The sequence below is a fragment of the Alosa alosa genome, chromosome 8 (assembly GCF_017589495.1).
Source record: "Alosa alosa isolate M-15738 ecotype Scorff River chromosome 8, AALO_Geno_1.1, whole genome shotgun sequence".
NCBI classification, from domain to species: Eukaryota; Metazoa; Chordata; class Actinopteri; order Clupeiformes; family Clupeidae; genus Alosa; species Alosa alosa.
Window position 1 is genome coordinate 28,841,202 of NC_063196.1, and position 26,932 is coordinate 28,868,133.

The window sequence follows — 26,932 nt, forward strand, 5'->3', positions numbered from 1 at the left end:
GTTACTACTATATTATACTACTTGAATTTCCCCTGGGGATCAATAAAGTATCCTATCTATCTATCTATCAATCTATCTAAGCCTAAGAGTTTTGACTACCTGTGCGCAAAATATTTTTGTGTAAAATATGGACACGTTATAGACTTCTCCTGCCCATTGCAGTGTGGGTTTCAATGCCTGTGTTTCATGAACTGAATTCTTAAAAGAATAGGCTGGACAAAAGGATAGGCTACACAACACAAGGATACACATTTTTATTTGATTAATTTTGCACATTTAGCAAACTGTTACTGATAGCAAACGTCACCTTAGGTTATGGAAGTAAACTGCACTTTTAGAAACATCGCAACCTTTAGTTTTATCCAAAGTTGACTTGCTTCTTTTGTTCGTGCATGTAGACCGCAAAAGAAAGCTTGTGCACCAGATAATTCAGGTGTACGCGCTCTAGCATGCACAGCTCTGTTAGGGGAGGGGCTTGGGAGACCATTTTGTGAAAGGGGGGAGGGACTGAGAAGTTGTCGATGTTCGAATTTTTTGGCTAAGTCCTGGATCTTCGCAGTACTGCCTACAGCACCAAAAAAAAAACAGCACCTCCCAACATTTGGATGTAGCACCATCAGAGCACCTCTCTCTACCCTGCAGGATATATAAGAGTATGAACAGTACATAACTTAATACAAGACGGGTGGCCCTTCTGGCATTTGCCCAAAATTCAGATGGCCAGTCCGTCACTGCATGTGAGTAGCCTTGATCCCTTAGCCTTACATGAGGCTTTGCACTGTCTGGTCCAGCAGGGTGTTGAGCTGACTCCTCAGCAGCAAGGCCGGGTGTTGAGGACTCTGCAGCAATGGCAAGATGTGTTCTCCTTAAGCCATCATGACCATGGGTACACAAATATGGTCTGCCACTCAATTCCAAAGGAGATGCAGCCCCCTTCCGAAAGTGATACCGCCCAGTCCCACCCACACTGTATAAGAAGATGCAATCCTTGCTTAAAGGTATGTTGGATACATGGGTCATCAGGGAAAGCAGTAGCATGTGAGCAGCCCTCGTGGTATTGGTCCAAAAGAAGGGGGATGGTCTTCATTTTTTTATGTAGACTACCAGAAATTAAACTCTGTAACCTACAAAGATGTGTACCCACTCCCTAGAACTGAAGAGGCATGGTACTCAACATTGGACCTGGCCTCTGGATATTGGCAGATGTAGGTTGGTGATAAAAAGGGATAAAAAGTAAACAGCCTTTGCCACACCCATGGGCCTGTATGAATTCCAAAGATTTTTACTTTTGCTTTTTACAGCAGAGTAAAATATAAATATATTGCGACTCTACACTCAAAAAAATATCTTGTTGGATTTAATTAAAAATGTTTTGTCAAGTGGTTCCACGAAACTGTATAAAATAACTCTAAAGATACTATATTCTTTACAATTGACTCAAATAAATAACATTAACTGAACAAGAGTCAATAAAGTAGATGGTAAGTAATTGAATTCCTTTATTTTTATTTAGTATTCTTACATTGAACCAACTTAATATGGCTGTGTTCAACCAATTTAATGCTGTTATGTTCAATTAATTCAGCATTCTTACATTGACTCAACTTAATACTGTCCTGTTCAATCAAAGTCACATTGTTATGTTCAATTAATTTAAGTTAAAAAGATATCTAGCACACATCCACATTAAGTTACGTTTAAGTGATACAGTTACGTGGAACCACACTTGACAAAACTTTGTTAAGTAAACTCATCCTAAACACAAAGTTCTTAAGTAAATCCAAAGTAAACAAGTTGAATTTGTTCTGCATAACATTTCTAAATAAAATAAAATGTCTAAAATTGAACAAATGTGTTGAAATAGCAAACAGACACACGGTCTTCAAAACAAATCTGCATTTATTTAGCAGCAACCTTTGTCTCCATTCTCATCAATCCATCAGGGACATTTTTTAGTAAAATAGAAATGCAATGAACAGAAAAATATCTCTGCTAAACACAGCATGTTTAGTTTTGTTACATTGTTAGTGATTCAACTATAATGTCTACATCTTCTAGTGGAGGCATTGGCACCCTCATGTTTGATTACAAAGATCCCGATGGTGGTTTTCTTCATCTGGCTTTGGGCATCAGTCCGCGTCCTTTACCACAGACCAAAAAAAACAAACATTTAATTGAGGACTTTTCAAACAAAAGTATATGTTTTTAGATATGTTTGAATTCAGTGGATTAACCTCGCATCTCCCATCTCCTTTAAATTAAAGCAATGGTTCTGAGTGAATTTCACCCTTGGGTCATTGCATGATCATCGCGAGCACCAACCCCCCCCCAAGTAGGTTTTTTCCTTTGGTCGAGTTTTTCCTGGTCGAGTTTGCGCTGTCAGTCTATGTATCAGCCCAATGGCTTACCAAAACCAAAAGTGTATCTCGTAAATTACCCCACTAATAATGTCCGGAATATCCCTAAACTTCTACAGTAGTACATAAAAAGAGTCTGTACTCATTAAACGAGGCATTGGAAAGTTTGTAAGTAGCCTACACCAGGAGCTTATTTAAATAACACTTGCCTGATAGCTTCTACTCTCTGCTGCTACCGCTACGTCGACATCACTTCCGTGATTTGTGAAAAGCTCGTAAAAGTCCTTTGCAAAACTCACAAGTGTAAGAGAAAAGCTAGTGAATTCAACACTCCATAGTCATATATTGATAACTGGATGATATATAAGTGTTGACCTGAAAATACAAGCATTTATAAAACTTATGCATCGCTTTCTGCCAGGACTTTTACGGGCTTTTACCAAATCACGAAGTGACGTCAACGTAGCGTTGCAGTAGGTGTTGTTTATGAGTACAGACCCTTTTTGTACTACTGTAGAAGTTTGGTAATATTCCGGACATTATTAGTGGGGTAATTTACGAGATACACTTCTGGTGAAATTCACTCCGAACCATTGCTTTAGACTCTCTGCTCTCCAAAATCCCTCTAACGTCTATGATTTCTTTTAACTAAAAAAAGATTAAACCAAAAATTAAAACTTTGGGTGACATTTTACCAACACAGACTAGGAAGCTTTGTCTGTAAAGGGTTTATGCGTGGTCAAACAGACCGATGGTGACTTGTTCTGCTTTAACATGCATATAGACAGCCTTAACAAAACATTACAAGCACCGAAACATGAACAAGGAAATGTCCATGGGTACTAAAATAATATAAGAAGCCATATTCATTCATACCCATTTTCCACTAGACGTACCACTGCTACTCTCGCTGCTGTAATGCTTTACTGTTTTTTTTATATTCATTTACACTTACCAGGTATTCCTTTATGAGTTTCTCAGAGCCTTCATTTAAGTACACAAGTGCTTTCAGGTTGCAAGCTCTCAACAAGCCAATGGTATAATTCTGCAAAATAGGGAAATGAACACTACTTTACTTACATTTACAAATTAAGCATCTTAATGTTTACCATGCCTTACCATGCAACCCCCTTTGTTAAATGTTAAAAGAGATTTTTAGAACGCACTGATCTTCAATGTAAATCTATTCATGGGGTTGAAACAGGCAGTGCACCCCAAATATGTCAATGTTAACTTTCAAATTCATGTCATGTCAGCAAGGTAAGACCTTTCAAAAGTTAGCAGGTGCATGGCAAGGTCCGTAGCTCATGGCCTAATATTGGATCACAGGTTTTCAAAGTGGGAGGCACAAAACAACTTCTCACTAACCTGGTCAATGGCAGCCATGATCTCCTCCCTTCCTACGCACACACAGCAGACAGCCTTGTGCAGATGATGTCGAGTTCTGACATTCTGACAACGTTACGAGGGGAGAGGAGATAGAAAGATCAACTAACAATACAACCCAGCATTTGGAAATACAGAAAGAATTACAATTAGCATATGGTATGGGTGTCTGCGACCAAAGTAACCATGAGCTAACCTGTAATACTTCAATAAATGAGACCTTGATGACACTCGGTCTTGCGCTCCACATTTGCACTGCCACATAAAGGCCTGTGGGGAGATGAGAAAGTATATCAAACTCAACAAATTTACACTAAAATGTGTAAAACTATAATAATATTGGATCACAGAATCAATTCAGAATTTTAATAGAATTGAACTAGGAAGAAAACCTTTAATTAGATTGGCTTGTTTGTGATTTAATTAATTACTTGTTTGTGATTAACAAATCATTCAAACATTGAAGAGTAGGCAGCCTCTAGCATGTAAAATTTAAAATTATTTACCTCCTGAATATAGTGGTTGACAACAAATGTGTGTGCTTAAAATGGGCAAGTTTCCATGCAAGAAACTGCCATTTGCTTTGCTCTTTTAACTGATATATAAGCCGGATGAGAGCCAAGTAGCCTATGATAGCAATACAAAAATAATGACAAGTCTGATGTTCCTGCAACTGCTGTCCTTTAAAGATTGCAGCTACACATGGCTAATGTTACAGAGAGACTAGGCAAGATGGCAGAGTTTGCTACACGAACATTAAAAAGATTCAAATGTTTCTTGACGGACTTTAGAGTCTGCATCAACCCTAGCTAATTGTTCATGACACAGAAGGATAATTTGGTCAAACTGAGTGGGGTGCACCTACGTTTAAACATTACATTTTTCAGATACTGATCCAACTATTAGTATTTACATAGAAGCTAAACCCAGGCAGGGTTTGTATGGGGCTAACGTTAGCTGCTAGCTTATCTTAGCAGTTAAATACATGAAGTCATCCTGACCTTGGCACTTCTATGAACATTCAATTGTGATTTATATGAAATAACCCCATCAAGGCACCACCCCTGTCTATCTTCAGTAGGGAGCAAAACTAACCCGGGAAACATGATAGAATTCTAGCCTGAGATGACTTAACGTTAGCTCGCCAGCCACCATGACAGATTTAGTAGCTAACATTAGCTGCTCGAGATAAGTAACACATTTACACTTACACATAAGATCTACTAAAAAGATTATTCAAGTTGTTGTTACGACAAACTCGCTAAACTCAAAACAAAAACACTATGAACAGCAACAAATACATACCTTGCAATTACAGGATCCAAAAATGTTTCCGTGAGCAAGCGAGAGAAAAAATGGCGGACCTTCACTTTTCTCAACCGTCTCTGGCGGAGTCCTCACCATGGTCCTCATAAGTTGTGAAATAATGCTAGGGCAACCATAGAGGGACAAATGTCCTAATCTAATGCGTTTTGTTCAAGAAAGTTGTGTAGATCCAATGCAAACATGTTAAGTTAATCAGCAAAAACGCATTATTGATTTGAAATAACACAACCAACTCAATTTCACCTTAGAAACCTAATTTTGTTTTGTAAATCCTATGAAAGAGGATTTATTAAGATGAACAATAGTGAGATTTCATTTTTTTGAGTGTAGAGGGAGCTCTACAGTCATCAAAAATACCTAAACCTGCATAGTGCATAGGGAGTGGTATTGTCATGTGGAACCAACATGTAAATTAACCAGCTGTAGCTTATTTACTGATGACTGATTTCACTGGGTTATTGGATCACAATTGTAGAGGCGAGAGGCACTTTTATAAGCCGATGTAAGCATACATGTGTGAGGCGATTCCTGCCTTGGCTCTGGTGTGTTTGTGTGTGTTTTAATGGTGTGGTGGTGGATCACTAAGGAGCTGGCGGACGCGGATATATCGCCTGTGAAGAAAAGCAACAGTCCTATGGATAGGTGTCTGTTGGAATCTCAAGAAGAGAAACAGACTGAGTGATCCGATGACGCCACCAGCATTTTGTATTTTGTCTAAATCCTTCCCTGAGTTGGTGTGGGTGCAGGGGGGTGCTTCATTACAGCAAAGAGTGACCTAATTAATGAAGGAAGTCAAGTTAATTCTAAGGTGGCGTAACCAAGATACTAAACCTGTGACAGAATCACCTTGTGGCTTTAGTTTTAATGTATTCTTTATTTACCCTTAGATTAGATAAGATGTGGCGTCTCTGTTTATATGCACAGAACCAACCGACCAGGCTTGTAAATTGCAGTTTTTAATGTAGACTAAGATATATTTGGAACAATGTTTTTTCATCCATAAATGAACTACAACTACTACATTACCAGTTTGGACAAATTTTGTGACCTGTGAAAACTGTTTAGTGTTTTTGATAAAATCCAATAAATAAGAATGATAACAAAAAAGCTGTATTGTGTATAGTTATGCTATCCCTGATTAAAAAAGCTACTGTAGTTGTTCATATCCATGTCTGAATTGCAAACAATCTAGCACCAGTTTAATTTATGGGCTTGTGATCCATAGTCATAGTATATTATGCACATAACTTTTATGTTTTGATAACATAAACTCAACTGTACACTTCTTGTAACAGCTGCATGTCAATGGTTCGGCCATTTAGAGGAAATGGCTGAGTTTCTCCTGAGCCAGGCTGAGACGCTCGATGCGACCCTGCAGGTCGTTACGGCGACGGCTGCAGTCCGAGCCCTCGCACAGAGCCTTGTCCACGTCCACCCCCTCGATGAGGCCAAGCATCTCACTGCACAGCACCCGAGCCGACTCCTTCAACAGGAAGAACTGGATCAGCATGGGAATCTGGTCCGCCAGGCGCTGAATCACTATCTGAGAGAGAAGCAACTGGAGTTAGCTGAGCTGGCGTGACTTTTTCAGATGTTTCCAGAAGCAGATAGGCTATCCCTTCAGTTTAACTTTAATATTCATTTTATTTTCAAACGCAAGGTTGAATCGTCACCTCGTAGTACGCCTGAAGCATTTCAGGATACTTGCTCCTGCTGTCATATTCAGTGCAGTTCTCCACAGAGGGATCTCCCTGCTTCTTCAGGGTCTTGAAGTAGATGGTGTCCTGTGTGTAGACCAGCTGCTCCATCTTAAACTGCTCCTTGATTCTCTCCTCCACTTTGGCCTCCTGACTCGACTGAATTTTGTCAATCTTGTTCTGGGAGTGCACACAAAACGAAAGCATTTGTGTGACAGGACTGAACAAAAGCAGGGAATATAATAAATTCATGTCTGACTGAGGTCTTACCAATAACAGTAAAACTATGTGAAAAGGTAATTGAAATAGATTTACCATTGTGACACACTGGAGGAAAGGGTAGTTTGAGAAGCAGGTTTTTGAGACATCGCTGAACTGCTTCTCGATGGTTTCTACCAAAAAAAAAGTATAATGTCTAATATTTCATGTATGACAATTGACAGACTTCTAAAACGAAATGTTTTTATGTTTATTACTGTTACATCTATTAAGGACCACTTAAAGGAATAACAAGTTATTAAGGTGTGTTAGGTAACACAGATTCAACACTTGTAATGTGAACATGAATCATTCAGGCTTTGTTCGGTTACCTCTGATGACCCTCAAAGTGTCAAGAGCAGGACCTTGTAGATTCATCACCAGTCTCTGTACGACCAACTCAAACACTTTATAGTCACTAAAACCAGGGAGCTCTCTTCCTCTGTGCTTTAAGTCATACTCGTCCACCACATCCTGTACCATTATAGAATCTGTTGTAAGAAGAACACCGAATCATTCATACATTAAAGAAAATGCTTTAGGTTTTGGAATACTACATTTTGTTATTGTTTTTTTTTTATTTTTGTTGTTCTTTGTCATGGGGAAAATTTCAAGACATGTTTTAAAGGAGCTCTTAGCGATGTTGGTTAATGTCACTTCTGTTTATGTTCAAACAAAACAGAGAACTAGCTCTCTACTCACTCCTCCTTCCTCCCATGCAATGGAAACTCTCCTATGTGAATGTGCATCTTGTCTGTGATTGGCTGGAACAGTTTATGTTTTTATGGTCCAGGTTGGACCAAGTTGTTTTTGTTGCCGTTTTTGGAGCCTGGGCTGTCCACAGCATAGACTGTATACAGTATATAGTTCTATATATACAGTCTATGGTCCACAGAGACTGCGTTTTTTTTACAGTGTATTCAGAGCACAGGTAGCTAACACAGGTTGCTAAGATGGTGAGGTGATGTTTGCTGTATGTGACCAAAATGTTTTAGCTGCGTAACATCGCTTAGAGCACCATTAATGTAGAGATTGATTTTGTTGGTATATAGCACTCACATGAGTTTTGACTACTCTCAAGTTCATCTTTCCACTTCTGAAAATGGAGTCGCAGGAGCACAAACAGGTTGTCGTCATTGACAACTTCACCAGCTGACAGCCGGTTGATGTTGTTGTTGAACTGAGTTAAAGTCTGAGAAGAGATTTTTTTTTAAATTGAGTTTGTTTGAGGCACAGCAATGCCATCTGGATTGACCATGGTTGATTCATTCTCAGTCTGATTTAATTTAATTTTTCAGAAAGATTTTTCATAGATAAAAAAAGTGGCCTACTGTTAATACTCACGTCCACAAGGAAGTTTTTTCTTTGTGGGGGGTCTATGGGAGGACCTCCCACACACTGACTCAAGCTTTTCCTTGACTCCCATAGCTCTTTTTTAATCTGCTCTGACAGTGTTGGTAGAGAGTTCTAAAACACACACACACACATACACACACACACACACACACACACATACAACACAAATCAATGCTGACTTCCAAACAGTTCCAAACAAGGACAAAATTAAATTCAAATACATTCAAAATCAGTACAATTAATTTACAACATTAAAACAACATTACAACAAGTAATCTGTATGTTTGTGGGGGGGGAAAAAAGATCACTCACCAGCTGCTCTTTATGATGCAGTGCTTTACTAGCTTACAACCACTAGATGGCACTACAAGTATAAACTAAGTTGCAGGGATATCTAAAGCATGTATGCTATGAAATATCAATTTCATTGTAAATTAATTGTGTTTTTTGCCACACAGCACAATACAAATTATATCAATATTACATATTATAGTCATCATTATACTATAAATATTCTGTGATTGAAAGGTTTTAGTAATTTGCCTGTTTTAGGAATGGTGTTTTGCCCATTTTAAGACTGGCATAACATATACAAGATAAAAAAAAAACAGAACTTTCTAGCTTCTTTTTAAAAAATATATTTAAAAGATATATAGGCAATATTACATCAGATGGCAATATTACCACAGGCAATATTACATCAGATGTTAGTTTTGTTCTGATCTAAAAGTACTTACTTTGATGTGGCCCACCAGGTCTTGGGTTAGTTTAGTGGCAAGGCACTGGGTTGTGGCCTTTTCCTCATTGAGAAGACAGCTATTAGGTAAAAATGCAAAAATAGATTACAGATTACAAAAAATAAGAAGATAAAACATCCCAAGAAAGGGACTATGCTAGTCATTGTCGTAAAAATAAGGGCACACAGGACCCAAACATTAAGTCAATATATTATTTTGCAGTAGATTGTGTCTTGGAGAGATATCTAATTACCCAATTTCATCTCTAGTCTAATAGAAGTCTAATAGAATTGTTCTTATACAAAAGTATGTGCCCATTTACCTGAAGTACTTGTGTTGTCTAAAGAAATCTCTCTCCATCCTGGTGGCCTCTGCTAGAGATATCTTGTCCTGAATTTGCTGCTGACCACGGCATTTCACAACTATGTAGCCTTTGCTCAGCGGAATGACTTGATTGTGAACAATCTCCAAAATGTTCTTTTCTGTGCCACGATCTACAAGGTCTGGCTTGGTCAGAATAGCTGTAAAAACAAAAATATTCCGATTATAGGGTACATTCATGTCATTTGGAGGGGATGCTAAATATTAGTTTAAGAAATATATGTTTGGATTACAAGATATTAATATCTTTTGGAGGAATTGATAACCAGTTTGAGAAAAGTATTACCCAAAGTTCTTTTCCCTTCTGGGTCAACTTCTTGGGCCATTTTTAGAGCTTCAGTTGTTGCTATGTCGACATTACATGGAACCACCACCAAGTTGATGGTTTCACTCTTCTCAATAAAGCTTAGAATGAGCCTTTTAATCTTCAACAGACAAGATTGAGAAGGGGTTTATAGTTTAAAGGTGCCACGTGTAAGAATTGAGGTAAAAATATCCAAAAAATGAGCTACACGCATAAAAAGAACTAGAAGAAATAAGGGCGATGTCATTAATAAATTACCAAGGTATAGTGCTGCAGAGATATCAACCTGAATTAGCATGCTAAATTACTAGCCACAGCCCGACAGGTGTCATAATACCAGTTTCAGCCATGGGAGGCAGTATGCGGGCAACATAACCGCCAGCCAAACTGTTACTCCAGGGTAGACCAACTTACTTTCTGGAGGTAAACTTCCCCCATCTTATATGGAATGTGGAGTATGAATTGATTTTTTGGCGGACATTACACATGGCACCTTTAATAACTACAATTCAAACAGGAAAATGTATTGCATTATTATGAGGTTAATCAACAACAAAAATCGGTTTGGAGACCTTCCATCATATTAGAAGGTTTTTTTTTAATGTGTAGTTTTCCCTTAACCTAGTCTCAAACGATCAAAACATAATCAAAAGTTGAAAAAGTGCCTATTAGACCTAAATTATTTCCCTCACCTGATCTCCAATGTTATCAGGTTGTCCTTTGACAGGCACCCGGGCAATGCCGGGTAAATCAATCAGAGTGAGGTCACACACTTCAGGAGACATGATCTCCAGGCTGATCAGCTCGTCACAGATCCCAACACCGTCTCCAGCCAGCTCATTCTGGGCTGATGGACACATTGACGAAGGGAAGCTTAGAGTGACAGTATAATAAACAGTTTCCATAACTGACATGAAAGGGTTTAATTATGTAACGGAAATTTAAATTCACTTTTACAAAATAATATTTGACTTCTTGGACAAATTAGCCAAGTTGAATATTATAAGGCAGTGCCATGATTATAACATTTATAAATTAAAGAAGAGATAAGATGCAATCATTTTCGTTATGATCTATTAGACATGCCACAACCCTCTATCAGTTAGTCATAAAAAAGGCATACAGTGTGTGTGCATCTCTACTGGTTTAACACACAAACACATTATATTTGTAGAACAAGCGAAGAGGATCAATGTGCAATACACTTTCCATCCTACCCTCATTGACATAGCCCTCAACCAGAGTGGGGTCAGTGAATTCAGTAGTCGTGTCTTTGTAGGAGATGATGGCCTTCCACTGCACACCTCCCTTCAACTTCCTCAACTTCAGCATCAGCGGGCATCGAGTTACAATACCTGAGGGGAAAGAGATTTCTGATTGAGCCACTAGTGAGCAAGCAAAAACATGATGGTATGGATGACAGATACAGCATAAAACATTTCTCTCATAGAAAAATAAAATAAGGGTGATGGCTAAGTGTTTTTTTAATAGAATGTTTGAAGACCTCACAAACCAGAGTTCTCGCGAGAGCACAATGAAGACAGCGCTGAAACATTGGAGGACAGTAAACATGGTCTAGTGTTATCCAATTGCGTGCAATGAGATTTTTAAATGCATGCTTGTTGCCGCCCCTCGAGTTGGACCATTACATTGCTCTTTGCCAGACCCTTAATCTTTCTAGATTATCAGGGTCTGGATTTTCCAGGCTAACAAACTAGGCCAAATCAAGGACATTCTCTCTAAACAAACAAAAAACAATAGGACATTCTCTGTGGGCAAAGGGTCTCTAATTATCCCTCCAACTGTGTGCAGAGTATATGTGTTAATACAAAGTGTGAAGTTTGGCAATATGATCTCACCACTGCCTCTGGGGAGAGCTACTCCAGACAGCGCCTCCAACACGGAGCTCTTCCCTGAGCTCTGGTCTCCGATCACTGTTATCGCAGGCAAGGGTAGATCCTGATCGATGCCCATCAGACGCAGTGAGTCGATGAGGTCCAAATAGGGCCGTACCCGTCCACTCAAATGACTGTGGAATACCCCATCCATTTCTTTACTGATACTAGAGAAATGGAACAACCACCACTCTATCAGAAGCAGGTTAATCACAATGTATGCACTGTTGTGTTACTGATTGAGATACATACCCTTTCCCTATCTCCTCCTCAGAGAGAGATTGGATTTCCTCGTCACTATCCACAGGGTTCCACTTATCCATTGTACTGAAGACAAATGAATGGTTTGCATTTCATAGAGGACAGACAGAAATATTAATTTATCCGTGTTTGGATTTTATGAACTGGCCCCATCAACTTATTATTTTAGCAAAACTGATGAAACTTACCCTACTTACCCTCCCAGCTCTGTGTGCAACGAGTGCCGAGAGGCAGTTTTGCTAACTCATTTATATCCCACTGTGTAATACTGAAACTGAAAGAGCTCTTGGAGGAACTTCCAGTGTTGACTCACACAGTAACATCACATAAAAAAGCTGTTTTTTTCTAACTAAATTAACCCTCGAGCTTGGGCTAGGCGGAACGAAACTCATCTGGCGAGAGTTAGGTTAATTCTTTTCCCCTTCTGTCAATATTCATTATCATCTGATCCCTGTCTAAGCCAAACAAGAGGCAACATGTCTGGCAGACCGCTAAAGCTCGGAAATGTGGTACATCCCTGAAAAGTCCAGAAGTGATAGTAGGGTATAAACTATGTTCTTATCAATCATTTACAAACACAGCTGGTTGTTCATCCATTGAAATTGCAGGTATGTATTGTTTGTTTGTTCGTTTGTGTGTTGCAGTATTGGGGGAGATGCAGCACTATCTTACTCTGATGTCTGCAGATGCTGCTCAATCCGCTTTAATAATAATATAATGATAATAACATTATAGAACTTGTCCAGCATATAGCACAAAGTGCTTTACAGACAAACAAATATAGGCTATCGCTTTTTCAATGCACAAAGTGCTCCACACATAAGACATTGATACACACGACAAAAAGATGCCAGACGGAGCGGCATACTCGCCAGCATTCCCGTGACACCAAGACTTAAACAAACAAATAAATGATTTTTTAAAAATGTGTGCTTTTGACGGATGGGAATATCCCTGTATATCCTAATACCCTTAAGGCCTGAAGAAGAACAATATCAAAAACTGTTCCACCCTGTTCAGGGTAGGCCTATGCCACTTCACTCTCCCTGGACACACAAGTGTGCTGGAGACATGGACACCTCAAGAAGCATTAATGTTATGGTTTTAGATACTTTTGCTGCATGTAAGGTGTGTATTGTATACAGTGTAAAGTTAATATTTGTCCATATTTCAATAGACAGATTTTCTTTTTTAAGAGACTTTATCTGAAAAACATTGTTGCAACTTCACTGAAATCTATACATTCCTCCTGTGTCTATCACCAGTCAATAGGCAGTGCACTCTTGAGCAACTACCACGGTGTACCACTGAAACTGAAAGAATGGTTTAGACATCTGTGAAAGGGATTTCCCAGGGAGTGGTCTCTGAAAACCCAGTCTGGTAAACAGTGGGGTTATGGGGTGGGGGCACTGATCCAGCCAGTGTCATATGATTAAAAATATCAGGAAAAACAAAGTTTGTCCATTTATTTATTGTGTAATTTCATTATTTTATTAGGTAAATGAAACACATAGTCGGGTCATAATGTGAGGTTCTGTGACCATCCTCTGGCAACCATGTTTTGATGATTGATTTGACCTCTATGGACCCTTTAGAAAAGATTTAGCCCCCATGTCCCTCCCAAAAATCCCGGCATTTTTTGCTAGAGAGCCAAATTCAAAATGGCGCCCGACGCCATCTCTAAAAAATAACTTTTGATCTGGATGACCTAGAATCATGTATGAAGGCACTTTTTCATACAAGTCAACCATGAGGATTCCAAATCTGACATCATTTTAATCATCAAACCTAGTTTTGACATTGAAATTCAAGATGGCTGGCATTCAGTAGAGTGAAAATAGCCAGATAGCCAGCTAGTGGCGACTGCCCCCTTAGGGCCTGCCGTCCTGCCCTGAACCATTCTTCGTCAGGCCCCTCACCAGAGACCAGTTTGTCATGGGAGGCCCTACCAGGAGCACAAGGCTCCAGACAACATAGCTCTCGGGTCATAGGGACACACAAACACCTCCACCACGGTAAGGTGACGGTTCCCGGAGAGGTTTTTTTTTTTTTTTTTAATGCACATCGGAGGTACCACCTGCTGCATTATGTGGAGAGGTAGTTATCGTCACCAATAACGGCAACACCCGAAACAACACAAAACACGTATCAGTCTGAATCAGAGCATTCTGAGTCACTGCTTTCTGAATTATCGGATTCAGATGACTCCACCCTCCTCTGTACAACCTCATCCTGCTCTCTCTCAACTTCCTCGTCCTCTTCAACCGGCCCTGGTGCAGGCAGGTGTGTGGGGAGAGCAGGCCGAGTGTGGCGGACAGGACGACAGCGACCACCCACCAACTCCCAACCATGTCAGAGAATATAGTATATAGTTTCCTCATCACTCAATTAAATCAAAAAGTGACAGGTGGGCGGGACTTGCGGTTGATTAAGGTGGGACATCCGCCAAAGGTATTTGATTTCCGGAGAGGGCGGGACATCCGGTTTTGAACTTGTCATCAATTGAGTCTGACAGGTTGTTTGAATGTGGCGGGGTGCTTTAGTATGAGACATGTGTCTGGGGGAGGGGGCTGTGTGCGTGTGTGTGTGTGTGTGTGTGTGTGTGTGTGCATGGGGCTGTGTGTGTGTGTGTGTTTTTGTGTGTGTGTGTGTGTCTGCGGGGAAATAGTGAATTTGACCGTTTTGTAGGTTTTAGTGTCATTTTTGTACTTTTTATGATCATTTTGTATGTTTTTTTAGTAATTTCATGTTTTTTTGGCCGGGGCGGGGGCTTTGTGTGTGTGTGTGTGTGTGTGTGTGTGTGTGTGTGTGTGTATGTGTGTGTGTGTGTGTGCATGGGTGGGGTGTGCATGGGTGTGTGGGTGTGCATGGGTGTGTGTGTGCAGGGGTGTGGGGGTGTACACGGATGTGTTGGTCATGGGTTGTCTCCTGTTGCGGGATGTCATGAGAGTGTCATGCGCGAGCAATTATGGAGTGGTGCTGTTGGAGAATAAAAGTGGTGTAAAAGTATGGGTAAAGATAGCAAAGTAAGCATGGCTAGTTTATCAACTCCTGAAAATGCGGGTCCTAGTAGCGAGCGGCTAAGTGGGGCCCCTAAGAGAAAAAGCTCTGAAAATATTCTTTCTCGCACGCAGGAGCCACCCCCTGCACAGTTATGCGGTTGTGTGAGTTGGGAGGGTAAAGCTTTATGTTACAAATTTCTGTTTCAGCTGGGCCAGCTGTGTCTCTACATGGAGGACGTGGAACTGGGTACTGAGCCTTTGGAGAGCAAGCTGCTGTTGAAATCATCGGACTGGAAAATGTGTCAAGAGATTGTGCGGTGTACATTGGCGGGTCGAGTAGGCTGCTCTGAGGCGGTGGGATCTGTGTTGCAAACTAGCCCCCAGGACCGTGAGAAAATATATATGCGCTATTTCTGCACTGTGAGAGATGGAGAGGGTTCTTATGTAGTGGTCTCCAGGCAGGCAGGCGAGGAGACGGATCGGGCCCCATTCTCCGACAGCATTCGGGTGCCTCTGAGTGTTTGGCATGAAATGGTGGTTCAGCATAGTGACCATATTCAAGCCTTATTTGTGAAAAGTCGCGTTCTAAGCAGTGTGGTGAAAATCAGTCGGTGTATTCTGAAGGATGATGAAGAAGACTTGTGATGCTATGAGCCCCTCCTTAACCCCTCCCCCCACCCCCACTACATGCGAGCTACCTTATATAAGAACTCAGGGCCTAAAGAAAAAAGACTCATTATCCATCAACGCCCGCCTCTACAGAGAACTACCGCCATGGCCGACTCTGAAGCGTATAGAAAGAACAAGCCTCACCATCTGAATATGGTGTGGCCTGTGAACCAACGGATGATTGATACCATCAAAGCTTACGTCCTGCCAATTGCGGATGTGGTGACGCGCCGCCGTCTTAAAGATCACTGTCAGGGCTGTGCCATACAACATCCTAGCCAGAGGCGTCATGAATGTCTGCAGGACCCCCCTCTTTATTACTTTTACAACAATTTCGAAGACCTGGTCATGAAGCTGTGGACCCCCTCCTTCCTGTCTAATCTGATGTGTCAACTAGGGAAGCGGGGCATGAAACCTCACGAGTCCAGAGTACGGGGTATGGCCGAATGTATTCTCAATGAGCTAAAGGAGGCGCCGCATATTGCTGAAAGGGTCTTCGAAGAGCTGGAGACTCTGGGTAAAACCGTTCCTGACATCGAAGAGCTAGGTTGCACCGCTGTGCGTATCTGGACTGTGGCCAGAGAAAGGGTTCTGAAGCACGACGAAAACGTTGCTCAGTATTGCAAACTACACAGTGCAGAGGTTTTGGATAAAGAAAATTCACCACCTGTTCTGGAAATTGTGCATGAGGAGGAGGTGGAGGTGGAGGAGGGGGAGATCTCCACCCAGGTTGTTGTTGGTACCCTGGAGTATTAAACATGTGTTACTGTCTTCCATTTTACACTTGGCTTTTAGCCAGCTCGCTGTGGGACGTTTAATTCGCCTATTGAAAATGTTTTTAGCCCAGGAAACGAATGACAGCGCAGTGTACTCTGCCGGTCACTGTTCTGAGTCAGACTCGGCTAATGTGAAGCGTCTCAGGCTTTTGCTGGCCGAAACGAGACATCACTTGGAGTCAGAAAAGTGGAGGGGGCATGTGTCAAATATGGCGGAGAGGCGGGGTGTTGTTTTGGAGAGAGCCTTTGATGAATTACTGGACCATTTAACCAATTTCAACCAAGGGCCAGGTCTTTAATGTTATGCAAATATGCACGATATGCAAATGTTAAAAGCTGAAAACGACGCCGTGCGCTATATGCTGACCGTGATTGACGTGTTTTCCAAACGAGCCTACGTACACACTTTAAAAAGTAAAACAGGGGCTGAAGTGACAGCCGCCTTTGATGATGTTTTACAGCAGTCTGGGATACCTGCTAAGTTACAAACTGATAATGGCAAAGAGTTTTTTAATAAGGATTTCCAAAAAAAGGTTTAACCTGACTCTCAAAAGTCGCATGTGGCGATATTTCACAGCGAAAAACACCCGCCGCTACATCAACATCTACCTGACCTTATCCATAGCTATAATCACAGTTTTCACTCCAGTATAGGTATGAGACCCATTGACGTGAATCCTGAAAACACTCTCGAGGTATTTCAAACGCTGTATGACGTGCAGGAGGACTGCTAAAAAAACAAAGTTTAAATTCCTCCGAGGTGACACAGTGCGTCTGTCTAAATTAAGGGGCGTGTTTGATAAACGCTACGAATAGACGTTCACCTCCGAGCTATTTATTGTCAAGGAGAGACACGAGCGCCAGCCTCCGGTGTATAAAATCCAGAATTTTGACGATGAAGAGATCAAAGGTACTTTTTACGAGCCAGAGCTGCAGTGGGGGCCAACAAAGTGTTTTACGTGGATAAAGTTCTACAGACCACCACCAGGGCTGGAAAACGTTATTGCTTTGAAAAATGACAAAGCCGACATAGCCATAGAGTCGGTGACACTTTTGCCCTCTCCTCAGAACAGTAGAAATTAAAGGTCAGCAACATTATTTCGTCAACATTCAATACGATCGCCTGCACTACATGCCCGTCAGCCAGTCACATATAGAGAACATCAGAATTGAGTTGAAAAACGATCAGAATAAATTCATCAACTTTACTTATGGTAAGGTCATAGTTTAATTACACTTCAGACCGGCCAAGACATGGTCCAAAAGAAGGGGGGTGGTCTTCATTTTTTATGTAGACTACCAGAAATTAAACTCTGTAACCTACAAAGATGTGTACCCACTTCCTGGAACTGAAAAGACATGGCACTCAACATTGGACTTGGATATTGGCAGATGTAGGTTGGTGATAAAAAGGGATAAACAGTAAACAGCCTTTGCCACACCCATGGGCCTGTATGAATTCCAAAGATTGACTTTTGGGTTACGTAATGGACCTGAAACATTTCAAAGACTGATGTAGCAATGCTTGGGGGACCTGAATTTAGATACTGTATTAATCTATTTTGATGATGTGATTATATTTTTTCCCAGCTTTGAAAGCCATGTACAACATCTAGAAGAGGTAGGCTATATCATAGAATGAGGTCCTTTGGACAAAAAAAACCCTGAAAACTGTTCACTCTGCCAAAAGCAGGTTAGGATCTAGCCATCTAGGATCTTAGGACACCTGGTGGATTCAGAAGGAGTTCAGCCTGATCTGAAAAAAAACATCTGCAGTGCAAAACTGGAAAATCCCATCAACCGTCCATAATGTATGATTTCTAGGATTTGTCGGGTATTACCGACGGTTCATCGGAGGATTCTCAAAGATACACCGGCCTCTTAATGCCCTCTTACAAAATACAACTAAGTATGGGAAAAAAAGAGTGTTCCAGTAGAATGGACACCCGAATGTCTAACGTCCTTTTGTTAATCCTTCACCTCCACAACAAAAGCATTTTCATTGTGTACAGGTGGGATAAGTCATGAGAAGTTTGCTTTTTACAGCACAGTAAAATATAAATATATTGTAATTCTAGAGGGAGCTCTACAGTCATCAAAAATACCTAAACCTGCATAGTGCATAGGGAGTGGTAATGTTATGTGGAACCAACATGTAAACAAACCAGCTGTAGCCTATTTACTGATGACTGATTACACTGTGTTATTGGATCACAATTGTAGAGGCGAGAGGCACTTTTATAAGCCGATGTAAGCATACATGTGTGAGGCGATTCCTGCCTTGGCTCTGGTGTGTTTGTGTGTGTTTTAATGGTGTGGTGGTGGATCACTAAGGAGCTGGCGGACGCGGATATATCGCCTGTGAAGAAAACAGTCCTATGGATAGGTGTCTGTTGGAATCTCAAGAAGAGAAACAGACTGAGTGATCCGATGACGCCACCAGCATTTTGTATTTTGTCTAAATCCTTCCCTGAGTTGGTGTGGGTGCAGGGGGGTGCTTCATTACAGCAAAGAGTGACCTAATTAATGAAGGAAGTCAAGTTAATTCTAAGGTGGCGTAACCAAGATACTAAACCTGTGACAGAATCACCTTGTGGCTTTAGTTTTAATGTATTCTGTCTTTATTTACCCTTAGATTAGATAGGATGTGACGTCCCTGTTTATATGCACAGAACCAACCGACCAGGCTTGTAAATTGCAGTTTTTAATGTAGACTAAGATATATTTGGAACAATGTTTTTTCAGTCCATAAATAAACTACAACTACTACATTACCAGTTTGGACAAATTTTGTGACCTGTGAAAACTGTTTAGTGTTTTTGATAAAATCCAATAAATAAGAATGATAACAAAAAAGCTGTATTGTGTATAGTTATGCTATCCCTGATTAAAAAAGCTACTGTAGTTCATATCCATGTCTGAATTGCAAACAATCTAGCATTTAGAGGAAACGGCTGAGTTTCTCCTGAGCCAGGCTGAGATGCTCGATGCGGCCCTGCAGGTTGTTACGGCGACGGCTGCAGTCCGAGCCCTCGCACAGAGCCTTGTCCACGTCCACCCCCTCGATGAGGCCAAGCATCTCACTGCACAGCACCCGAGCTGACTCCTTCAACAAGAAGAACTGGATCAGCATGGGAATCTGGTCCGCCAAGCACTGAATCACTATCTGAGAGAGAAACAGAGAAGCAACTGAGTTAGCTGAGCTGGCCTGACTTTTTCAGATGTTTCCAGAAGCAGATAGGCTATCCCTTCAGTTTAACTTTAATATTCATTTTATTTTCAAACGCAAGGTTGAATCGTCACCTCATAGTACGCCTGAAGCATTTCAGGATACTTGCTCCTGCTGTCATATTCAGTGCAGTTCTCCACAGAGGGATCTCCCTCCTTCTTCAGGGTCTTGAAGTAGATGGTGTCCTGTGTGTAGACCAGCTGTTCCATCTTAAACTGCTCCTTGATTCTCTCCTCCACTTTGGCCTCCTGACTCGACTGAATTTTGTCAATCTTGTTCTGGGAGTGCACACAAAACAAAAGCAAATCAGGGCATTTGTGTGACAGGACTGTCAGTTTTTGAACAGAAGGGAAAAGCAGGGAATATAATAAATTAATGTCTGACTGAGGTCTTACCAATAACAGTAAAACTATGTGAAAAGGTAATTGAAATAGATTTACCATTGTGACACACTGGAGGAAAGGGTAGTTTGAGAAGCAGGTTTTTGAGACATCGCTGAACTGCTCTCCTAAAAGAGTACACCTGAAAACTGTTTGAAATTCTGGGGCAATTAGACATTTGTAAAGAAGAACACTAATGGATGACATATAAAAGATAGACTTAATGATGAAGGAAAAATAGTAAACAAAGAAGTTCCCCTTTATGCCATTGAGTGTTGTGCCATTCTGATTCTTGGAAACTGATGAGTGTGAATGTTGATTGCCTGATGTTATTGAGGTGCTGTTCAATGTGAATATTATATGACCAGCAGGGATTCGAACTCTCAACCTAAGAAACAGCAGTACAAGGCATTATCCCACTGAGCCACTGACAGTCCTACATATTGGCCACTCACATTCACATGGTGAAAATGTGTGTTGGCAAACACACAAGAAAAACTCCCAAGCATACGTTTGACAATAAAATGAAGGGCTTTCCTAAAAGAGTACACCTGAAAACTGTTTGAAATTCTGGAGCAATTAGACATTTGTAGAGAAGAACACTAATGGATAAAATATAAATATGATAGACTTAATGATGAAGGAAAAATAGTAAACAAAGAAGTTCCCCTAAATGTCAGTGTTTCAGCATTCTGATTCAATGGTTTGAATCTTTAATAACCAATAGCATATGCAGGTTGAGCCTAAAGCTCTACCAGGATTCGAACTCTCAACCTAACAAACACCAGCATTAGGCATTAGCCCACTGAGCCACTGACAATTCTATATATTGGGTAGTCACATTCACATGGTGAAAATGTGTGTTGGCAAACACACAACATCAAGAAAATTCCTAGCATGCATTTGACAATAGAATTAAGGGTGTTATAAAAAAGAGTACAGATCTGAAAATGTGCACTGTTAATGGTATCCACTTAATGATGGTTGTATGGTTGTTATCCAAGAAAAAAAATTACTCATATAGGAATATAGGTGATATACTGTAGGAGAAATGGGCTGAGTGGTCGAACTTTATTGGCCTATATCTCTGAAATGGAACAACGTATACAAATTATTTTGATAACTTTTGTGAGGCTTTGTCTAAACATTGTCTGTGAGAATTTTGGTGAAGATTTGATAATTTTTGAAGCCTGTGAAACTTTTTATGATGTTTGGCTTTTCTCTGAAATTGTGGCAAAAGTAAACATTTTTAGAGCATAAGACCAGGGTGAAAAAGATGCACCTGAATGTAGAGATTAATATGATGAAAGAATTTTGAGTCTAGGTCAATCTGGTAAGGAGAAATAAGCGTTTTTGACAAGAGCGCCACCTTTGGGTGCAGTACCCCAAATTTTGGGTTATGGGTAGTGGGGGGTACTGGTAACAATACCTGAAAATGTCAAGTTTCTAGGACTTACGGTTTATAGGAATATAGGTGATCTAGGAAAAAAGGCCTAAGTGGTCTAACTTTATTGCCCTATATCTCTGATATGGATCAAAATATCAAAATTCTGAGCAGTAACTTTTGTGAGGCTTGGTGTAAATATTGTCTATGAGAATTTTGGTGAAGATTTGATTATTTTTGAAGAGTGTGAAACTTTTTATAATGTTTGGCTTTTCCATGAAATTGTGGCAAAAGTAAACATTTGTAGACCATAAGACCAGGGCCAAAAAGATGCATCTGAGTTTAGAGATTAATATTATTAAATAATTTTGAGTCTAGGTCAATCTGGTAAGGAGAAATAAGCATAATTAACTTTTTTTTTTCAATAGCGCCACCTTTGGGTGCAGTACCCCAAATTTTGGGTTTTGGGTAGAGGGGGGTACTGGTAACCATACCTGAAAATTTCAAGAGTTTTGGAGTTACAGTTTAGGCTCCAGTATGACTTTTACAGAATTTTGGCCAAAAATGAACGGTACAGAAACAATAGCTACGCTGCTCAGACCCCTAATAATAAGAAGAATACGTAGAAACACAATGAGGTCCTCGCAGCTTCGCTGCTTGGCCCCCAATAATAATCCTTACAAAAACAATAGGGCCTTGCGCCCTTCGGTGCTCGGGCCCTAATAATCCTTACAAAAACAATAGGGCCTTGCGCCCTTCGGTGCTCGGGCCCTAACAATAATCCTTTCAAAAACAATAGGGCTTTGCACCTCTCGGTGCGCTCGGTGCTCGGGCCCTAATAAGGATTTGCTCATAACACTCTAAATACATTGCACTGCTGTTTTGGTTGTTCCAAACTTTTAGATAGGCATAGGCCTACGCAGTCAAGGACTTTTAACACTCGCACCAACCCGACTTGTCATGACGTGCCTTAGCCCCAAAAAGGTTGAGAACCTCTGCTCTACGCATGAACTGAATCCCTGTTCCAAACAGTGTTTTTTTTATTATTTTTTTTAAATAAGCCTACAGAGGTAAGCAAACAATTCAACATTTTAAACATGTGTAGACCGTGACTGTAGAGGACAATCTCTCACTGCTGTCAGTGTCAGCATCACATCATGCAACAGTAGGCCTAGGCCAAAGTCTTTTAACGTTACGGTTAAACGCCTGAAAAATATTAAGCTGCTGCTGTTTTCTTTTAATTACTGAATGATTTAGGCTATTATTGTATGAATGAATGGAACGTTGTGTTTTTAAGCGCCAGAATTGACCCATCCCAAGCCCGAAAACCGCCACAGGTCAATCGTTATCATGTCATGACAATGCTACGTTTTCATATTTTATAGTCTATGGTTTCCATGCACACCATATCATTTTCCGATTTTATTCGGAATAATGCCAATATTCAGATTGCACAGGAGTCAATAAATATAGGCTAGTTGTCACACAAGTTTTTTTTATTATTGTTGTAAGCTAATATTGAATGATTTCACAAATAAAGCTGTGAAAAAATTGTACGCACAGTGCGTACAGGATTACGCCTGCCCGTGCCACTGATCTGTGCCTCTGTTGGAATTCCTCCTCCATTTCTCTTAGTAACAGCAACTGTTTACAAATTGTTGTGACTGATGCCATTCATAATATAATCATGCCACATGAAACTAAACCAATGAAGTTATTCTAAATTGTATCACAGAAATGTAAATAACTGGGCCTAAATGCCCTCAGTAAGTATATATACTCTTTTGATCCCGTAAAGGGGAAATTTGGTCTCTGCATTTATCCCAATCCGTGAATTAGTGAAACACACTCAGCACACAGTACACACACAGTGAGGTGAAGCACACACTAATCCCGGCGCAGTGAGCTGTCTGCTACAACAGCGTTGCTCGGGGCAAGCGGTGGCGAGGCGATGCTGGCGGTTTTGCAGCTTCTTGCGGCGGCGACTGGTCTCTGTGCTCTTCTTCAGATAATTGTCCAGTTGTTGGTCACTTCCATGAGTTCCTGCACCTTGAGGCAGAGCATGCACTTGGACTCCTGCAGCAGGAAGTGTTGGATCAGCATGGGGACCTGGTCCGCCAGCCGCTGGACCACAATCTGACAGGAGAAAATTAAAAAGAATTTAAAAAAAAGTCTTCAATGAGTTAACATTGTTAAGCACAGCTTTAAACCAAATCCTGATACAATACAATACATCAAACACACAAACAAACAAACAAACACAAAAAAACGAATAAACAGGGAGAGAGAGAGAGAGAGAGAAGATTAACATTTTCAAAACGTTAATCTTTGTGTGATTACTTCGTAATACTCTTTAAGTATCTTGGGGTAGTTATTCCTGCTGTCCAAATCACCATAGTCCTCCTCAGCAACACCCATTCTCTCATTGAGGATGCTGTCTTGTGTGTAGACCAGCTTCTCCATCTTAAACTGCTCACGGATTCTATCTGCCACTATGGCCTCTTGTCATTGTTAAACAACATTTAAAAGTTGTTTATAAAATTTCCCAAATTCCTCATCACCTGGTCTGAGATGTCGTCTGGTTGTTCAGGCACTGGAACTCTGGTGATCCCCAGCAAGTCAATGAGAGTGAGATCACACACATCAGGAGACATGATCTCCAGATGGATCAGAGCTGCTGATCCCAACGCCCTCTCCTGCCAACTCATCCTGGGCTTTGAAAAAGATTAAAGGAGAATTCCGGTGTGATATTGACCTAAAGTGTGTTGAAACATGATACCGAGTGTGAACGTATGTCTCATAGCCCATTGTCTCATAGCCCATAGAATTTGACCTAACTTTTATGGCTGGTCGACGCAACAGACGCTCATCAGAAGGTGGGCTGTTGGGGATGTAAAGCTGGATCAAATAATAGAAATGAGCAGATCCAGTAAGTGTCCTATAGGCCAAGGTTTAAATTTTATTCTGGCTACTATAGGGATATTATGGAACCCTGGAGGGGTCATTGCAAGATATTTCTTTGGTGTATATCCAGAAAACGTGCACTCAATTTACTAAATTGTGTGCTCATTTTACTAAATCGGGGGCATGTGTAATATAGTGCACTCATTTTTGACCACACATTTTACAAATTTGTGCTCTCATTTTAATTTTTGTAAAATATTTAGTAAATGTGTGCACGATTTAGTCAATTCTGCACACAATTAACTAAATTTAGCATACAATCTATAAAATGAGACCAATTTAGTAAAATGAGCACAGCACTATATAGGAAAATGAGAACAATATACTAAATTGTGCGCACAATCTAGTAAAATGAGACCACAATTTAGTAAAAATGAGTGCATAATTTACTCAGTTGAGCGCACATTTTCTTTCTGATGATGTGTAGTGTATGTAATGTATACAGTAAGTTACTCATGATAAAAGCGCCTGCTAAATGAATAAATATTCTCACCGCTGCCTCAATAGGGAGAGCTACTCCAGACAGCGCCTCCAACACGGAGCTCTTCCCTGAGCTCTGGTCTCCGATCACAGCTATGGCAGGCAGGGCCATGGAAGAGTCTACCTTTGGTCCGTCTTTATATAGGGCTTACAAAGCCAACAATTGAATGCAGTGGGTCAACTGTAGAGATGCCAATAGCTGTCAAAGCATTGGTCTGGGAAAAGAATAAACATTGACAATTTAGATACCCGATACAACATGATGTGTGTAATAATGGAATGGATAAAAGAAACAACTATAAAAATCTTTTATCTTTTATTATCTTTAATATTTTATTATCTTCAGTCAGAATTTTATCCTGCAAGATCACTGCTTTACTCAGTAAAACTCTGAACTTTCATCTCTATTGTTGTTAAATTGTTGTCAAGATACAGAATTTTGAATTATGGTCTCCCGCCATCTTTTTGGAACTTTACATTCTTGTCTTGACTATGAAACTTAATAAAATTAGTTTTGAATGCCTCTTTCATATAACATCGAAAAAGAAAAATCAATATTTTCAATGTTTTTTGTAGTAATCGGCCTGTATCTCAAAATTAGAATGTGCGACTTGTGACTCATTTTGTCAGATCGGTTCACATTTAGTTATTTGCACAATGTGCATTTTAGAATGTCAATAGTGCAAAGCTGACAGTTATGGTTAAGCATACTGTACCTCAATAGACAAGGCATATGGGTAACTGACCTCAATATTTTTTTTCATGATTTTGTCTTTTTCATATTTAAACATTAAATTACAGAAAACGTGTAACATTTTATTTTCATATTAATGTAAGTAATCAATTGGGGAAGTTTCATAGTGATATCTGCTAGTTAATTTTTTAACACTATTCATCTGAGTCTTGCCTTATTTTCAGCACATTGACCAAGAAAGGGTTAATATACAAAATTGCTCAAGGGATATCACTGGGCCCCCTCTCAAATCTTAGAGATCTACAAGATTCTGCAAAAAAACAAAACAAAACAAAAAAAAACCCAAACAAAACCAGGTCTGACCCCATGGCTGCCGGACTATAGGCTAATACAGGTAATATTGGTTGTGCATTAGCAAATTACAAAAAAAAAATCATATTTTGTGCTTTAATATCAGAATTGATTCAACAGCTTCTTTGAATCTGTTTCCTGTCCCCTTTTACAGCGAATGATTTCAAAGTTTAAAGTTTACAGCAAGAGGGAATTTCCTCGCAGTGGCTCCAATAAAAAACATGCAATACTGATATCAGCTTTGTTCTCTGCCAGTTTGCAGCATAGCACATACTGAAAATTAGCTAGTCACGCTTGATGGAACAAAATGGCCAATTGAAACTGCAACCAGGTTTGGCAAAAGAACATATTCTTAGGTCATCTGATGAAGGTAGAACAATTTTATCCTCCTCAATTTCTTTTAATTTAATCAAATCTGTGATACTAATCCAGTTTCTTACTGGACGGAGAGAGATTTTCAGTCTATCCTAAGAAATAAAATGGATACATAAAGATTCAGTCACTCTGACGGACCACATTTCACCTTTGTTTGGGGTCACTAAGACATTTCCTTATGTTTTCCATGAACATATTATGTACATGAAATGGCTGTGTGAATAGGGAATGTAGCAAAACGAGAAGGTTAGAGCTGTCAAAGACAACCTGAAGGGAAAGCTTTCAGATTGTTCTCCACGACATGCTGCTGAGAATCCAGTCCATATTGAGACCAGAAATCATCTCGGTCTCTGAGACATCACTTGAACTAACAGTGCTTGGGAGGAGAGGAAGTGCTGGTGGTGGGTGTGTGGAGGGTTGCAGGGCATCATTCCTGGGCATTACAGAAGCATGCAGGACAAGGGCCATTACCAGTGTGTAGGCAGGGAATGTCCAGATAGCTCCGGCTGATAAGAGTGACAGAGGGGTCAGTGCTACATCCCTTGGCCTTCCTTGAACTGGTCAAGTCATCTGGATATGGAGTGAGGATTGTCTCAAAATTATTTAAATATATATAAAAGGATATATATATACAAATACATACATTTATAAATATCCAAATACAAAATAC

At 40.2% G+C, this 26,932-nt stretch overlaps 2 protein-coding genes and 1 long non-coding RNA gene across 7 annotated transcripts; all 3 read right to left on the bottom strand.

The window, feature by feature from the left end:
• Nucleotides 1–1,881: 1,881 nt before the first annotated feature.
• LOC125298907 lies at nucleotides 1,882–5,077 on the bottom strand. Of its 3 annotated transcripts, none has more exons than XR_007194287.1 (5): nucleotides 5,049–5,077; nucleotides 3,940–4,013; nucleotides 3,726–3,809; nucleotides 3,313–3,402; nucleotides 1,882–2,141 (listed from the first exon to the last, which is right to left on the bottom strand). It is a non-coding gene; the product is annotated as an uncharacterized LOC125298907 (long non-coding RNA). The 3 variants fall into 3 exon arrangements; XR_007194288.1 differs by lacking the exon at nucleotides 5,049–5,077 and adding an exon at nucleotides 4,250–4,895; XR_007194286.1 differs by lacking the exon at nucleotides 5,049–5,077 and having other exon boundaries at nucleotides 3,940–4,895.
• Nucleotides 5,078–5,777: 700 nt separating this feature from the next.
• Nucleotides 5,778–12,350, bottom strand: LOC125298906 (interferon-induced GTP-binding protein Mx1-like). 2 transcript variants are annotated; one of them, XM_048249825.1, is made up of 14 exons: nucleotides 12,156–12,350; nucleotides 11,950–12,024; nucleotides 11,662–11,864; nucleotides 11,020–11,157; nucleotides 10,495–10,649; nucleotides 9,785–9,923; nucleotides 9,440–9,638; nucleotides 9,118–9,196; nucleotides 8,369–8,491; nucleotides 8,084–8,216; nucleotides 7,357–7,515; nucleotides 7,082–7,158; nucleotides 6,743–6,946; nucleotides 5,778–6,612 (listed from the first exon to the last, which is right to left on the bottom strand). In XM_048249825.1, exons 2-14 carry the CDS (start codon nucleotides 12,018–12,020, stop codon nucleotides 6,388–6,390), a joined length of 1,905 nt encoding a protein of 634 aa, XP_048105782.1. In that variant the 5' UTR covers nucleotides 12,021–12,024; nucleotides 12,156–12,350; the 3' UTR covers nucleotides 5,778–6,387. The 2 variants fall into 2 exon arrangements, with proteins under 2 accessions (XP_048105782.1, XP_048105781.1); XM_048249824.1 differs by having other exon boundaries at nucleotides 12,147–12,350.
• A 10,890-nt stretch (nucleotides 12,351–23,240) lies between these two features.
• On the bottom strand, nucleotides 23,241–25,054 carry LOC125298908 (interferon-induced GTP-binding protein Mx-like). Of its 2 annotated transcripts, XM_048249826.1 has the most exons (4): nucleotides 24,856–25,054; nucleotides 24,237–24,296; nucleotides 23,960–24,112; nucleotides 23,241–23,534 (listed from the first exon to the last, which is right to left on the bottom strand). In XM_048249826.1, exons 1-4 carry the CDS (start codon nucleotides 24,952–24,954, stop codon nucleotides 23,403–23,405), a joined length of 444 nt encoding a protein of 147 aa, XP_048105783.1. In that variant the 5' UTR covers nucleotides 24,955–25,054; the 3' UTR covers nucleotides 23,241–23,402. The 2 variants fall into 2 exon arrangements, with proteins under 2 accessions (XP_048105783.1, XP_048105784.1); XM_048249827.1 differs by lacking the exon at nucleotides 24,237–24,296.
• Nucleotides 25,055–26,932: the final 1,878 nt, after the last annotated feature.